This window comes from Cryptosporidium ryanae (assembly GCF_009792415.1).
Source record: "Cryptosporidium ryanae isolate 45019 chromosome Unknown contig_11, whole genome shotgun sequence".
NCBI lineage: Eukaryota > Apicomplexa > Conoidasida > Eucoccidiorida > Cryptosporidiidae > Cryptosporidium > Cryptosporidium ryanae.
In genome coordinates this window covers 177,061-195,027 of record NW_027125521.1, presented here as the reverse complement: position 1 = coordinate 195,027, position 17,967 = coordinate 177,061, and the positions used below count along the sequence as shown (strand labels likewise).

Here is a 17,967-nt window from a genome sequence, read left to right as displayed (position 1 = left end):
GAAGAACTAATAACGAAGAATGGTGAATAATAAGAGTATGTTTAAGTATCATAGCATGTATATTTTTAAAAAAATAATTTACAAAGGAAAATATTTTCTTGAAATGAATAATTTTCTGTTTAAATTACTTATTTTTGTCGCGACAATAACAGTAAATGTTGTTATAATAAAATGTGGCTCTGAATTAACTGAAAATAAAGATAATGTATTAGTTGGAAGGTCAATTATGAACAGTGAAATAAGAGAAATGTGCGAGAACAATGTTTTTAATTCAGAAGATTATTTTTCAGGGATTTCAAGGGTAGATTTGAGAATATGTGCAATTCCAGAAGAAGGATTACATGGGGTGAGAGAGGACGATCACACTCATATAATGCTTTTAAAAAGTGAATATAATAAATACAAGAGTGCAGAAAAGATTACTGAACATCATAAAGAAGAATTAATTGGCAGGATGTATAAGAAATTGGATAGGGTGAATGAATTTAGGGGAATAGAAATAAATAAAGCAAGTTTAGATAGAAAGTCGATTTTTGATGAAAGGAGGAAAAGACGTGATGTAGATTTAGATAATTTATTTTTTTCGGAAAGAGGTAGAATATGGAATTATGAAAATGTACTATATGATTTAAACAAATACGGAATCAAAAGCAATTTGGAGATTAGAAATGAAACAATAAACCACAACTTTAAAGTAAATGAAACTAATAATTTTTTAATGTTTAGTCATGGATTGTCTAAATATAAAAAACAACAGGTGGATAAATATTACTTATACGATAGAACAAAAGGGGAACATACAAATACAATAGTATACCCTGAAGGCGTGTTATCGAAAAATACGCCATATAATTATTTGGGGAATTACATAACCAATTATGTAATAAGCGATGTTTCTGAACCTAAAGTGTTGGGTTGGCCTGTAAATCATGTGGTATTTATAAATTCAGTGGTTAATGATGACGGTACATTAAGAATTGAAGTAAAGCTTTCTTCTGGAAGTACAGGTTTTTATTTTTCAATAAATAGTAATTCATACGAAACAGGATGTGCAAGTTATTCTAGAAAAGATGAAACAAATTTTTTTCATCTTCCAGGATTTCCGATACAAGTACAATTAGTTAGAAAATTGTTTGGTTTTATAGTGTTTATAGATGGTGCAAGAAGACCTAAATTAGACATTATTGATTGCTATGCAAGTCAACCAGTAAGTTTATCAGTGACTAGTGGCAAAGACTCAAAAATACTTCCAGCAGTAGAGGATTGTAAAACTTCTCAATGGACAGATTGGTCATCCTGCTCAAAAACATGTTCAACGGGGTCAAAGGTCAGATTTAGATCAGTAATTATGCCTAGAATGAATGGTGGTGTACCATGTCCACAGTTATTAGATACTACTTCATGTAATGTGGATATAGAGTGCTCACCTTGTAATTATTCTGCTTGGACTTCTTGGAGTGAATGCTCATCTTCATGTGGCACAGGTACATCAATTAGAACTAGATATTTAATTTCGGCTGCTGAATTTCCTGATTTGTGCATAGATACTACTGAAATTAAAACATGTAGAGAAACTTTTTGTGCTGAAGATTGCATATTAACGGAATGGTCAAGTTGGAGTGATTGTAGTACAACATGTAATACAGGTACACAATTTTCAAGCAGATCAGTGGTTAAACCAGAAACTAATGGAGGGAGTTGCGAGTCTGATATAACGAGAACGCAAACATGTAATACAGCAGCGTGTTTACTTCCTTGTGACCCAAACCCGTGTTTAAATGGTGGATCTTGCACTGAACTTCCGATGTCTAACTATATATGTGTTTGTAATCCATTTTATGATGGTGAATTATGCGAAGACTTCGTACTACCGTGGTGGATATATTATATATTTGTTGTATTCGGATTTTTAATTATTGGACTATTTTACAAGTATTTCCTTTCTAATGCTCTAGCACCGAATTCAGTGACCCCAAATTATGGCAACTATTCAGGTGGTGACATTGTTCCTGATTTAAACACGATAGAGCCTCCTCAATATATGATGGAACAGCAAAGTCCTTATTATAATGAGAATTACTTTTATTCAGGAGGAATTGGAGATGATTCTAATTATGGTGGTGGTTATGTTCAAAATGACGGTAATTGGAATTACTAGTGATGCATATTTAAGTGGGGAAGGGGGAAGTATATTTGGCTAAAGTGAAACTATTTACATTAAGAAAACAAAGGGATTTAGGATTTTAAGGTATAAATTAATTTATATAGGAAATATTATTAAGTTTTGTAATCAAAATATAATAGAAATAAAGCTAATAAAATGAAATATTTCATTTTTTTATATTTATTATATGTTTAAAACTAAAGTAAAATAATCTATTTTTAAGTAAATATTATATTAATATTTATGTTTGTATCCTAGTTTTTCTTAAATATAAGATAAGGTGATGCATTATTTTGAGAATTGTCCAAAGCAATATTTATTTCATTAATTAGTGAAAATTTACATATAGGTATTTGCAATGAATCATTAATAATATTGTTTTTGTTATATTTCTTTTTGTCTTGATAAGATAATTCAATAATAAGACCATGAGAACTTGCTTTAATTTCACTTATGTCATCAATATCAATAGTCCATAATAACTTTGATTTATAATTGTTATTGTTACTATTTCCATATGAAATAATTGAATTGTTTGTTTTGCTGTTTGGATTTTCTATATAATTTGTGTAATTATGATCAAAACTACTATTAAAAACACCAACACTGTTATTATTACTAGTCTTATTATTATTAATATTAATATCATCAATATCATTATTAAAGTTGCCCATAGTAACATCAAAAGAGCTATGCCCATTGTTTATACAAGATGAATAGTATTCATCAATAGAAAAACTAGATATAAGTTTAATTAATGCAATCTTTTTCGGGTATAATAATAATACAAGAGGCATATTAAAGTAGTTAGTAGGTATTAAAAAGTACTGAATTAAATTTTTAGTTAGATTATAACCAATAATTTCCTTTAGTAGTGCATCATCTATATTATAGTCTTTAATATTACAATGATATGAATATAACATTCTTGGAATTCTTCTTCTAATTACTTTTTGTTTATAACCACCTAGTGGTTTATTTACTTCAGCCTGAATTCCATCAATGACATTATTTAAAGCCTGACCAATGTGATCAATTGGTTTAACCACTGATGATGTAACACCTTTAATTAAACCAGAACAAAAACCAGTAAAACCATTCTTTTGTGCACCTTCTATAGGTTTTGTAATAACATTGCCTAAACTTAACAGACCTTGTGTCAAATTGTAGCCAGCTTGTGCAAATCCTTTTTTAAAACCACTTGTATTATCAACAATATTGCTTGTTCTATATGTATTTATACTACTATTTATATCTTGTATCATTCTATTTGAACTTAAAAAACCACCACCCAACATATTTGTATAGTAATTACTTCCAATGCCATTTATAAAACCATTATTATTTATATTATTATTCCCTGCACTATTATATGTTATTTCTCTTTGTCTTGAATTAACATACTCACTATCTAATGTTAAACTAGACAATAAATTAATAATATTTGAATTAACAATAGATATTGTTGAAAATGCCATATTTAATGTATTTTTTCCTATTTGTAATGGAACTAATGGAATGTTTACAAATGAACTGTGACCCAATACAGTACCTATTCTCCACAATAATTCTGCCATATAATACTCATAAAATACATTAAATATATTCTTAAATGTACCTATTAAATTATTTAAGTTATGCGATTCTAATTTAATTGGAGCCCCTCTTAATTCTAAGGCATTTGATACTGTTAGAATTTTTAATCCAATTCTAAACCATTCTGGTAAATAATTTAATTCGGATAATGGTATAGAACACCATACATATAAATTTATACTGCTTATTTTTACTTTTTCTATTGAAAATGTAGTTTTTGGTTTAATATCATAACATATATTATGCTTTTTTGATAATAAATTTATCATATTTAATATATATATTCCGTTATTATTTAAGTATATGTTTCTATAATGATTGTTATTATTACTATTATTATTATGATTTATTTCTCTCAATAAATTATAATAATAGTTTTTACAATCATCTACAAATTCATTAATTATTTTATATATATTAAAATCAAAATTTAACTCTAAGTCTGATGATAATTCACATTCAAAATCATATATATTTGTATCCCATTGTGATCTTGCATTTGAACTACTCCATTTCATTATTAAGAATAAATTTACATTACAATTAGAATCATTTCCAGAGTTTAATGATGATTTTACTGCATAATTAGAATCAACTTCATTACTACCATTATTATCATTATTTAAATCAATATCCCCATTTGCCTTATTGCCTAATAATACATATGGTATTATTCCACCAGAATTTGTACTTACATTAGTAACTGAATTTAATATAAATTCACTATCAACTCCTCCTATTGCACCAATACTATAATATTTTTTATTTGAATTATTTACAAAACATTTTGAATTAGATTTAATATATTGATTATCTATTTGTATATCACCTATTATAAATCTATATGAATCTACTAATCCATTTTTATTTCTTTCCTGTTTCTTAAATTGTATTGTACTTAGCTCAGCATATAATATTTCTGATTCTCTTGTTTCTGATATTATTGATATTCCTAATTGTGATATATCAATAGTTATTTTCCTATAATATGTATATATCAGATACCACAAATCACTATTATTTAATTTATTTATCTCATTCATTCTTTCTTGATAAATATCTTCCAAATAATAATTTTTTGTTTTATCAAATATTTTATTTTCTTTTTTATTTAATAAGATAGTATTTTTTTTAATTAAATTAATTAATAATGAAGAATGGTTTCTTGGTGGAAGCACGTCAATATAAAGACCATTTTTTCTCGTTACAATAGATATTATTGCAATAGGGTAACTATTTGATAAATTTTTATCACCTTTATTAATAGAATTATTTAAAAAGTATTCAGAATTTAAATATGGATACATATCACATAATTTTATTATATCTGATTCTGGTAAAGATAATATATATCTTTTTGATTGATACGGATTATTATGGTTATTATAGTTGAAATTTAAATCAAATGCCATTATTCCATATAATGATGATACATTACCTATATTATTATCTAAATATTTATTTTTATTGTTATCATTATCAATATCATCACCTAATTTTGGTATTATAAATAATCTACAATTTCTAGATGAATATACAAATGGACTAGACCATGTTATTTTTATTGGATTGTTTGTATTATTATTTTTCACTATGTATCTTAGAACTAGTTCATTATTTCTACAACCACTTATACCAATATCATTTTTATTGTCTAATAATGATGAATTTATTGATTTCACATTTAAATTATTATCTATATAAGATGAAAGACGCCTTTTTTTAGCTTCTATATCATATTCACAGTGATATGTTTCTATATTTATTCTTGACAAATAATCACAATAATTTGTAAATATAACTCCATCCCACAAATTATCAATTCTATTACATTCTTTTATTTTTATTAGAAATAATCCATCGGAGTTTGTTATCTCTATACAATATGTATTTGGGTTTAATAATATATCATTATCATCTTTGCTGTTTGGTATTGACATATAATATATTCCATTGCTTTCGGAGGATATAATTATTGGTTGTGACCATCTTATTTTATTATCAAAATAATAATCATCTCCATTTTCAAAATTACCTTCCAATAATGAAATTCTAGAAAAATAAAGTAGTATATTTTGATTTTTTATAAAATTATTATCATCGCCTTTATTTTCACTTTTATTATCATTGTCATTATATTCATAATTGTTTTTATTTTTAAATAATTTATTTATGTCAATATTATTTGAAACAATATTATTATGTTGGTTAAATTTTATTATATTTAAATCACTCATATTATATATGTATTTATACTCATTATCATTATTAGTTTTTTTTGAAATAAAATGATTTGGATCTATTTCTGAAATATCATTACTATTTAATATCATATTATTATTACTAGTATTTACAGAATTATTATTTTGATTATTATTTATATTTGGAAAAGTTATTGAATACCAATAAAAGTTATCTTTTTTTGTTAAATTATATAGTAAAATATGTGGCGATATTACTATTATCTTACTTTTAAATAAATTACTATATAAATTATTATAAAACAATGAATTATTTTTCACTGTAAAATAATAAACTTTATTTCCATTTATTATTGGAAATGAATGTGTATGATTTAAAGATGGTATCTCTAATAAGCCTATATTTGAATTATTAATTTGTTCCTGAGAATAAGATCCTTTATTATTATTGCTATTTATTATCTCTAATACAGTATCCTCTTCTTTATTGTATATTTCATTATCTATTTCATATATTTCCTTTTCTTTATATTTATTTTTTATATTACAAATAGAATTAAAATATATTTTTAAATAATTATGTCTATTATTTAGTAAATATATTTTTTGTTGATTATTATTGTTATCAACCATGTTTTTCATATATAATCTATTTATATCTATATTTATATACGGATATGGTGAATTATCATATATAGGTATTATATTATGCTCTGTTTTATTTATAAACCATGTACATAAATTAAATGCTAATACATTTTTTTGCATTAAGCCTATTATCGAATTTATATATTTATTATTATTTCTATTTAATTTATCTATGAAAAAATATTGTACATCAATACTACATTCATCATTGTTGTTATTATATAATGTAAATGATGATTCAATTTCGTTCATATTTAATTCAATTGTACTAGACCATTTTGTATATAAATTATCTATTTCATTTATTAATTCTTTATTATTACCATTATTTATATTAAAAAAGTTTAATTTATTTTCACAATTAAAATAATCTAAACTTATCCTTGTTTTAATTTGTAATTTTGAATCACTTGAAAATTGATATATATTATAATATTGAAATGGCTTTAATTTATATAACAATGATGATGTTTTATGTAGAAAGTAATTATTTAATGATTTTAATTTAATATCAATTAATGTTGGTATTAAATTAAATATACAAAAACCTGGATAAATAAATACATTTTTTATATTAATATTTCCTGGAAATAATGACTGATATCCTTGTATATATGATTGAAAATATAATGAATTTTCTTTTGAAAAATTATAATAATTATTATTACTACTATTATTGTTACTGTTTGTATTCTTTTTAATTAGGTATTTATAATCTGGATATATATTATTTGTATGTATACATGTCTTATTTATATTTTTATTACAAGTATTTATTATATTTTGTGTCCATCCTCTTGAATATAGATATGACAAATCCATTCTATTATTACTATTTTTAAATTTTATTATCATATTATTCCAAAATGTATAATACAAGTCTAATATAAATTCACCATTTGATGTTTTAAATAATTTTAATAATTCATATATTTTATCATACAAATATTTATCATTTAATATTACATTTTCTTCTGAATTATAGTTACTCATTAAATTAATATACATATTATATATTTCATTGTCTATTAGCATTTGTTCTATGTCACTATCATTGTTATATTGATTATATATACTATATATTTCAAATAATCCTATTATACTTGGTCTAAATATAATATTACAATTATTATTTAATAATGCTATTTGTGGTACTGACAACATACAGTTATTTGGTAGGAAATAAGTATAATACATTCTTTTTGATCTAGATGTAACTCCAAATTTATTATTTTTTAATTCATCCTTAATTTTATAATCTATTATTCCAGTTACATCATCATCATTATTATATATTTGATTATTTATTGTAACTATTATTGTATTTATAACATCATTGTTATTTAACCACGTTGGAATTGATTTTAACTCATTGTAATTCATATTAATATGATTTATATATTCATATTCATTCATTATATTATTATTATTCTTATTCTCACTTATATTATTATTATTATATTTATATTGATTATTCAGTACTTCATGATTCAATATTGTGTCACAAATATCTTTTTCTACTGATATATTAGATATATCAAAAAGTTGTATTGGAATATTATCATCACTTAAAAAACAAATTTCTATTGGAATACCACTTTTATTTATTATTCTATTATTTGATATAATACAAAGCAATTTATTCATTGAATCCATTGATATTATTTCACCCAGTACATTTTTATATGAATTATAATAATTATTATTATTATTATATTCAAAATGATTTTCAACTTTATTGTTATCAATTTTATTACTACAAAACTTCTTTTCTAAATTCTTTTTTATACCATTTTGTAATGATTTTATAGATGACTTTGATAATGATCTTGATATTGATTTTCCTATTGATTTATTTAATAATAGTTTTGAATCAGTATTACTATTATCCAAAACATTATTTGTATTTAATTCATCATATTTAGTTTCAATTTTATCATTATTACTCATTCCTATTTCATTAATAACATTTTCATTGTATGAAAACAATCTTTTATATATTTCACTATTATTTGATAATAAATCTTTTATGTAATATAAGTTATGGTATGGTATTATTGTATCTATATTTGCACTTGATACAATATTTTCATTATAATTTGTAAAATTTAAACCATTTGGAAGTGGTCCAAGTATACTACTACACATATCATTTTGATTATTTAATAAATCTTTATAGTAATTTAATAGTTTTTTTGACAAATAATAAGACTTGTATACTGTCATAACTCTTATTATATATTCAATATCTATATTTTGAAATTCTTTTTTCAGTTTTAATATATCCTTATCAATTGGTGCTGAAAACAAGCATAACATTTTATTTGATAATGATACACGTAATAATGGTATTTTGGAATTATAATTATTTATATTTTTTAATAGTATTTTATCATTCTTGAAATGATCATTTTTATTCAATTTTATTTCATTTATTTTATTATTAGGTAATAATAGTAATAATTGATTTAAGAAATATTCAGACTTTACTTTATCTTTACCATTTTTTTCCTCTGTTAACGTAAAACAATAATATGGATATCCTGTTAAATTTATATATCTTAAATCTTGTTTCATTTCATTTTTTCTTCTAACAAATTTACTACAATCTTCTAATAAATAAGAATTATCATATTTTAATTCAGATAATTTATTTAAATCAAGTATGCTTTTATTTATTGACGATGAATTTTTATCTTTATAATCATTAAAATTTGAATTTTTTATACTAATTTTTTCATTATTCACACTTAATTCATCAGTATCAAAATCACCTCTTCTATTTAAATAGTTATAATAATCTAAGAATGACATTATTGCACTACATATACTTGGTTTTATGTTTATTAAAAGTGTTTTTGAAAAAGTTGAATGAAAATATTTCCTTAATGATTTTTTTATAGGTATTACATATGGATCATATAATATCAAATGATCATAAAAATAGTATATAGAAAAAATGCACTTTTCTATTATTGGTTCCCATATTTGATTATTTATATCTAATATATTTAACCTCAATGAAGCGTCCAATAACGTATGGTTTGTTTTTAATGGAACTACTTCTATTTTCCACTCTGGCAATGATATTTCAAAATTGATTATTGGTAAATAACTACCGTAATTCACTTTTTCATTTATTAATTTTAATCTATTTAATTCATTTATTATCTTTAAATTTATTCTTTCAATATTTATTTTAATATCATATATTCTTCTTATTGGTGGTGGACCTTGAAATGAATTTAAGCTGAAATTATTTTTATTTATTAATGAATCACAATTTTTTGATCCATTATATAAATGGTCAAACTCATTAAAAGTATTATCAGCAATATCATCAATGTCTAATCCTCCATTCATTTTATTATCATAATTATTTTTAATACCAGATGTGTATAATGGTGAAATAGATGGACCATCGGAAAAAAATTTTTTAGATATATCTATTAACACAGATAATAAATAAGGTGTTATATTAATATCCACATTTTTAATATTTAATACAAATATTAATTCACCCAATGATATAGGAGTTGTATAAATATCTGGTATTCTTCTTATATTACTACAATATTTACCATATATTCTTATATCAAATGAATTTGTTATTACTAATTTATTATTTTCATCAATAATATCTGGTGTATCAAAGTTTATTGGTTTATATTCACTATTAACATTTAATATTGGTGTCAGTAAACGAGATTTAAATTGATTTATCTGTTCATTACCTGGAACTTTATTATCATTAATATCTGTAAAGTATAATGTACAATCTAATAAATTCAAATTTTTTATTACTGTATCACTTAAATAATTTGTGATACTGCAGTTTATATTAGTTTCCAAAATAAGCATGAGATAACTAGAATTATTTACATCAACATTATCACTTTTTGTATTTTTTTGTGGATCAGTCACAAATCCAAAAAATCCACTACTTATCTCCAGTCTAAATTCAAATTTTAATTTATCAAGCTTATTTATCATTTTCATAAGTTCATTAAATTCTTTCATTATGTCTTCTTTATTTTCTCTAAATAATAAACTTGGAGATAAATCGCTTTTTTTTGTATTGTTATAATCATGATAATCATCATTTTTATTAATAGTTAAATTATTATCCACTCTTGAAAAAGAAGATCTAAAACTATGTGATAAATAGTAATAAAAATCTATTATACAATTAAATCCTATATATATTTTTGGATTAAACGCTTTTAACAACATTTGATTACCATATATATTAGATGATTCAAATATAAATTGTATTGAACACTTTTCTTGCTCAATCGTTGTATTTATTTTCTCAGAAATCAACCCATCATTATATGCAATACTATCCAATTTAAATCCACCATTTAATATTCTTCTATATCTTGAATTTGTAATTAATCTTATATCATCAAAATAATATTTTCTTGATGTTATGCTAAATTTAATATATTTTTCATATTCATTTGAATTATTGTCTTTTAGTTTTAATATACTTGAGCGTATTTTACATTCAAACAATGTTAATAGTGACAATGGCATAGATATTGTCTTAAATCCATTCGTTTTATCAAATTCAAGATGAGAAAATGATGTTTCTAAAGATAATCTTGATATATTTATATTTATTAATGAATTATTATTTATATTTGAATTATTATTTATTTTTTCACTTTTATTAGAAAAATTCTCCGTGATTACATTTATTATAAATGTTAATTGCTGTCTTGATAGATATATTACTAATGGTGACAAATTTATATTTATCAATGAGATATTATTGTCACAAAATTTAATTTTTTCATTATTACTAACTCTTGTAATTAACAAATCCGGAAAACATTTACAAACACCAAATTCAATCTCAGAGTTTACATTCTCAAGGATTCTCCCACATATTTCATCAGATCCATTGTTTTCCTTACACTCTATTATATCAACAATTCCATCAGTAATTTTCATTTTTGTAATCCATATATTATTTTCTGCCATTTCAATATTAGTGAATTCATCATTTAATTTTGAACCATAAAATTTTTTAATTAAATCGTTATTATTCCTCATCTTGTTAAATATTTTAATATTTTTTGTATTAATTTCACAATAAGATTGAGTTTTTTTAAATAAATTAATATCATAAAGAACGTTTTTAAATCTTGGATAATCTGATATAGATTTTTCTAACAGTATTAATGATTCTCTATTACTTATTCTTTCTAACAAATAATTTGATATTTTTAAATCGTCACTTGGTATTCTCTCAAGTTGAACTCCTTTTGTATTATCGTTTTCAATAATATTAATTTTATTATTTTCTGAAAAAGTGTTAATATATTTCAAATTTCTTGTTGATTCAAAATATATTTCCTGTAACAAATCATGTAACGTATCTTTATAATGTTGAACAGGTTCGTCAAATACGTCTTTTGGATTTGTATAATCGCTTCCTGGAGTAACTTTATGATCTTCTGGTAACTTTATTACTGAATTGCTGATATTAAAATAATAAAGAAGAATCTTTTTTGAAGTAATATCTTTAGCTGCCTTGTATGATTTACTTATTAATGTATCTAGAACTCCATCATTGATATAATCAATAAATTCCAATACATCCTTGTAATATATTATATAGCATAATGAATCCATATAACACTTAAATGCAATATTTAATTCATTCCCAAATAATATCTTTTCTGAGTTATTTAATGATTTATAAACATTCATATGAACTAGTAATAATGGTTTATCACTCTTATTATATCTAGACAATATACATTTGTTATTTATTATAAACGAACAATTATTTACTGAAAACTGAATTCTTTTATCACCCGTACTGAAGATATCAAAGCAAATACAAATATTACTTATCCCCATTGTTATATATATTTTTTCATCTTTTATAAAAGTTAAAGAACCTCCTTTAATTATATATGTAAATTTAACCCTAGGTTTATTTTTAAATTTATTAGCTTGATCACCAACCATAAAAGAAAAATCAGGTAAACCAGTACTCTCATTATCAAATGTTGCTTTTTCCTCATCAAAATTATTATCAAAAAGACCGGAAAACATGTACTTTTGGTAATACTCCTTAATGTCATTAGTGTTAAAATAGTTTTCATCATTATTAGTTGACTCGACATTTATTGTGTTAATATTATCATTGCCACTATAAAAGTTATTGTTTTCACTATAATTACTTTTTAAACTCTCATTTGAATGCATCCTTTCTTTTTTAAAACCAGTTTTAATTTCATCTTGAATAGGATAAATATCAGAATATATGTTAAAACTAGAATCAAAATAATTATTTTCATTTTTTTCATCTTTCATCTTTGAATTTATGCCAATAGTTTGATTGCTAGATTCAATAGTTTCATTTATGTTGTTTAAAAATATATATATATATTGTATATGCAAATAATTAAACTTTGGTGGCATTAATATTATGCTGTATATCCAGTTGTTATAGCTTCTCTTATTGCTATTAATATGATTAATAACGTGTTTTAATTCACTCATCCATATCCCATCATAATTGTTATCACTTATATTTAAACTCTCTATTTTACTATATTCTATGCCTAGCAAGTAATTACGCATCAATATCAATGATTGTATATTTAAAAAATCATTTATACTATTTATCATATATGTATTTCCATAAATCGATGTAATTTCAGTACTTTCAATTAGATTGCATTCGATTTTTTGATTGCAAAATTTATTTAACAAGTATATTTTGCTTAGTGTTTCCATATGTAAAAGTGAAATTCTATATACTCCTTCTTGATAAGATTTCACACAATCTATCAAATTTAATATTGTAGGCTTATCCCAATATAGTTCTATAGGAGATGAGATTAATGAAATATTCAAAACTGTATCAGATTCATCATAATTGCATGAATTATTGTTCGCATAAGTTCTTTTCTTATTATTGTATTCAAAAAATATCTCTAATGTGCTGTCATATTCTTCAATTGCATCTTCAAATAAATTATCACTGTCAAAAGAATTTTCATTAATATCATTATCTTTAGAAGTTAATCCATATGAAAGTTCAACACTATTCGTATCGATATATGACACTTCCGTATATTGAAATCTTTTTTTTTCATTATTTCTACGATTATTACACGTAACTGACAAGTTATCCATTAAAGGATCGCTGCTATCAGTGACAACTAATAATAGTGGCTTTTTTGTATATGAAGAAGTTAATAAAGCTCTATTTAAATTAACTTTTCCCTTATAAACAGATTTTATTGAATTGTATGAGAAAAAACTAGATATACTTTTTATCGACCCTTGCAAAATATCAATATTATCATTATCTGAAAGTATTTCGAAGCTTAGTATGTCTGATTTTGTGTAACATTCAATTTTTAATGTTTTGTTCATAAGTAACAACACGTCATCTGTTATTTTGTTTCCACTTTCTAAATATTTATTCGAAATATTTTCTTCACTGTATAATACAGATTTACTATTTTTAATTTTTTCTCCATTTAAAGAATTCTTAGAATCAGTGTTACCTCTTAATAAATCTGAATTATTTTTTTTATCTTGTGCAATATCAATCAAATTAAGTGTGTCAGAAGGCAAATAATAGTAACCCAAAAGATTCGGAAATGATAATACGTTATAAAATGATAAAGGAATATGTAGAATATACTTAATTGTTTCATTATTTATTGTTAATATAAACTGTTGTAAATTGCACATTATATATATATACAAATTGTCTTTTTCGCTATCTATTTCTTCTTTCTTTTGATTTTGTATACGTATGTTAATAAAAACCGGTATAGGATGTAAAATAGTAAACTCTTTATTTAATTCTAATTTTTCTATAATTGAATTGTCACAATCATTGTTGTCTAAAGTACCATATTTGTTATTATTTGTATTTATATACGTTAGATATTTGACCTGTGTGTTTGATAATTCAATATTAATATCCAATTTATCAAATTCACATAGCGACTTTGTCTTTATGTAGCAGTTTCCCAATATAAATTGAATGGAAGATAGTGAATTATCTTTATTTTCATAATTACTACACAAAATATGAATTACTGGGGACAATATTTCAATATCAAAATATAAAAAATCGGGAAGTGAGTTGTTTTGTGATAAGTATTTAACACTATTCCCTTTTTCAATTAAGTTTTCTACGAATTCATTTTTGTCCTCAATTAAATAGTCTTTGTGGCTGTTTTCATTAAAATTAATTTTTTTACACAATCCATTATTATTTTTTGTACCTTTATCCCCTTTGGAAACTTTGTTTGAAATAATTATTATTGAATTGTAAAGATTTATTAACGAATATATATCTAAAACAAAATGTGGAGTAATGAATATCTCAATTGGACTAACTTTTAATATAAACTTAAGTGAATTTCCATCAATATTCACATTATGTGATACATGTAAAAATATTGAAGAATTATTTAAATAGTAGTCACTTCCATTTGATAAATTCGCATTACCATTTTTAACGTTTTTAGAATTATCAAATCCAAAAGAATCAGAAAAAGATCTATCTAACGAGCCTAAATTATAAACTGAACGATTTTTTTCCAAATCCTTATTTGAAACAAATTTACCATTACTATCACTTTCATTATCTTTTGAAACATAATTTCCAACTTTTTTACTTTTTTTATCAAAAAACAAAATCTTTTTATGATAGTGATTTAATGATAAATTTCCAACATAAGTAGAAAAATTCCATTCATTACTGTCTTTGTCATTTCTATCTATAACTGAGTGAATATTAAATTGAATGTATAACTCATATAATTTTAAAGTTAAGAACGTAGAAGCAATTCTTGGATTAGGAATTGATTCAATAAACCTTGTTGTAATATTTCTGGACATATTAATATCATTTACACTTGTTTCATTAATATTATTCTTATTTTCATCATTTAAAATAGGTTTTGAAACATCATCAAAAATAGTTATACCAAAATAAGCCAGACCAAATGTAATAGAAAATTTTGTAGGAGTTTCAATTTTCTCAAAATACTTTTCACTAGTAACTGCTGTCATTATTACATCCATTTCCTCTTCAGTTATTAAAGCATTATTAGATGAAACAGTAAAATCATCATTTGAGTTAATTCCTCTCTGTTGCATTAAATAACTTGGAGAAGATGCATCAAATTTTTTGGATAATGCTTCATTTGCGGAATTAATATTATTATTTCTCCCAGTAATCTTGTTTATTGCCCACTTTGTCCATGAAACATTATTATTGTTATTACTTGAGTTCATTGCATTCATTCCTAGATTTTTAACTATTTCATTATTTACAATTAAATTACCTTTTTCCATTTGAAGTGACTTTGTATCTGCTGACAAATTTCTAAGTTTTTTTCTGGAAGAAGCCTCAATTATTATTCTGTTAATTATTTCTCTAGCCTTGCATCGCCATTTTGCTATATTTCTAACACAAATAACATCGTCCAAAATTTGAAGTCTTTCTATTTCTTCTTGAGATAAAGGATTTATTATTATTCCAAAAAAGTTGTTTTCATTCCCATCACTATTATATAATTTAATCGCTTCCAATTTAAGTTTTCTTGAATATAAAGAAATGTATTCATCTTGGGTTGTGGTTCTCAAAGATAAAGGATCTAGCATTACAAGATGAGAGTTTTTCAATAGTATCTCCCTATATTTTTCCTGTCTTATATTTAAACTTTGTAATGAAAATATAATAGGTCTTAAATGGCTTCGTCTAATTATTATTGTATGTTCAGTTACACTATGAACCTGTAACATTCCCTTTAATTCGTTATTAATTTGAGAATGGGATATATTTAATTTAAATGTAAGTGGCTTCAATAAAAACTCCAATCTCCAAGCTCCTAAACTCATTTTAGTATCAACCTTGTCGTAAACTATCAAATATTTTGAATCAAGTATATCCGATGATTTTTTATCAAATGTGTTCGTATTCTCTTTCTTATTTCTATATTCATACAATATATCTCTTACATCACCCATGTTAACCAAATTAAATTCTATTGAAGATCTATTAATTTCTTTCCTGTTTTTATTCATCAAATTTAATGAGTTAGGAAAATATTGTCCAATGTACAAACCTACGTTATTTATTTCAACTGTTTTAAATAAAGCATTTGGATCCTCTAATTTTGTTTCTGAATTTGAAATGTCAAAATTCTTGTTACCAGAAGAATCAGTTGTAACAGCAAAACCTGAATTTATCATTATCCCAAGAATAATATCACTATTTGAACTTTTTAAATTTAAATTACCAGTTTTTACATTAGACTGAAAGCCAACCATACATATATGGATATCCTGAATCTCTATCTGAACATTTGCAACTATTTTCTTAACAATTCGCCAAAGTAAATTAGTTCCATTTGTAGAGTTATTGTCCTCTATTTTGTTACTATTTGTACTTGTTTCATTATTCTTTTCTGAATAAATATTCAAATTTGAATTGATTGAATTATCGCTTGAATTTATTAATTCACCATTTATAAATCGTTCATTTAAGGTCTTTTCCCTGTACTCAATCAACTTCTCCTTTGATTCTCTCAATTCTCTCCTCAATGTCTCCTCATCTAAATCACCGTAATCTTTTGGTCTAGCAACAACATGTATTCCTTTTAACTTTATTACTAGTGGCTTATAACCTAATGATGTCCAAGGTATTGTTATAGAAACATGGTCTATTTTCCCTGAATCTATAGTTACTGGTAAATTCAAAATATCACCTAAATTCTCTTTTAACTTTAAATTTTCCAAAACCAAGTTCCCAGACAAAACACCCAACCTCAAATTTTCACGACTTAAATTATACACATATGGTTCTAAATATCTTCCAAGTAACCTCTGAAGTATAGTTTCAAGCATTTATCGCAAATATACTATAAAACTTTCTTTATTTTAACATATATATGCATATCTTTAAATACCTTTCTTTTGTTAAAAATTATAAGAGATACCTTTATCTCACTTTGCCAAAAATTTAAAATTTTGCAGATATTATAGCTTTTATGCTTAATTTATAATTTAGAACTATTAATAACTGATTTTCTCGTTTCATAATCCTCCAAACTCTTTAATTTTAATTCTTGTTAACGTCAAATTCAAACCGTTAAATCCCCCTCAATATCTCCCCTCATTGAGATTATGCTATTTTTTTTTAACAAACCGGCAAGGAAAATTTTGTTTTAAAATCTATATATATATATATATATATATCTTGAATATTTAATGCTATTATTGTTAAATTTAACTATATTAAATGATTTTTTACTTTATTTATTATAAGTTCTAAGAAGCAAAATAATTAGCAATATACCACAA

At 23.4% G+C, this 17,967-nt stretch overlaps 2 protein-coding genes across 2 annotated transcripts; one reads left to right on the top strand and one right to left on the bottom strand.

The window, feature by feature from the left end:
- Nucleotides 1–103: 103 nt before the first annotated feature.
- FG386_000210 (extracellular membrane associated protein) lies at nt 104–2,158 on the top strand (the record flags this gene model as incomplete). The annotated part of the gene is made up of 1 exon (XM_067339521.1): nt 104–2,158. The coding sequence occupies one exon, from the start codon at nt 104–106 to the stop codon at nt 2,156–2,158; it is 2,055 nt and encodes a 684-aa protein (XP_067198319.1).
- Nucleotides 2,159–10,850: 8,692 nt separating this feature from the next.
- FG386_000209 (uncharacterized protein) lies at nt 10,851–17,511 on the bottom strand (the record flags this gene model as incomplete). The annotated part of the gene is made up of 1 exon (XM_067339520.1): nt 10,851–17,511. A coding segment is annotated over one exon (6,661 nt), but the record flags the coding sequence as incomplete, so codon positions are not given.
- Between the last annotated feature and the right edge of the window lie 456 nt (nt 17,512–17,967).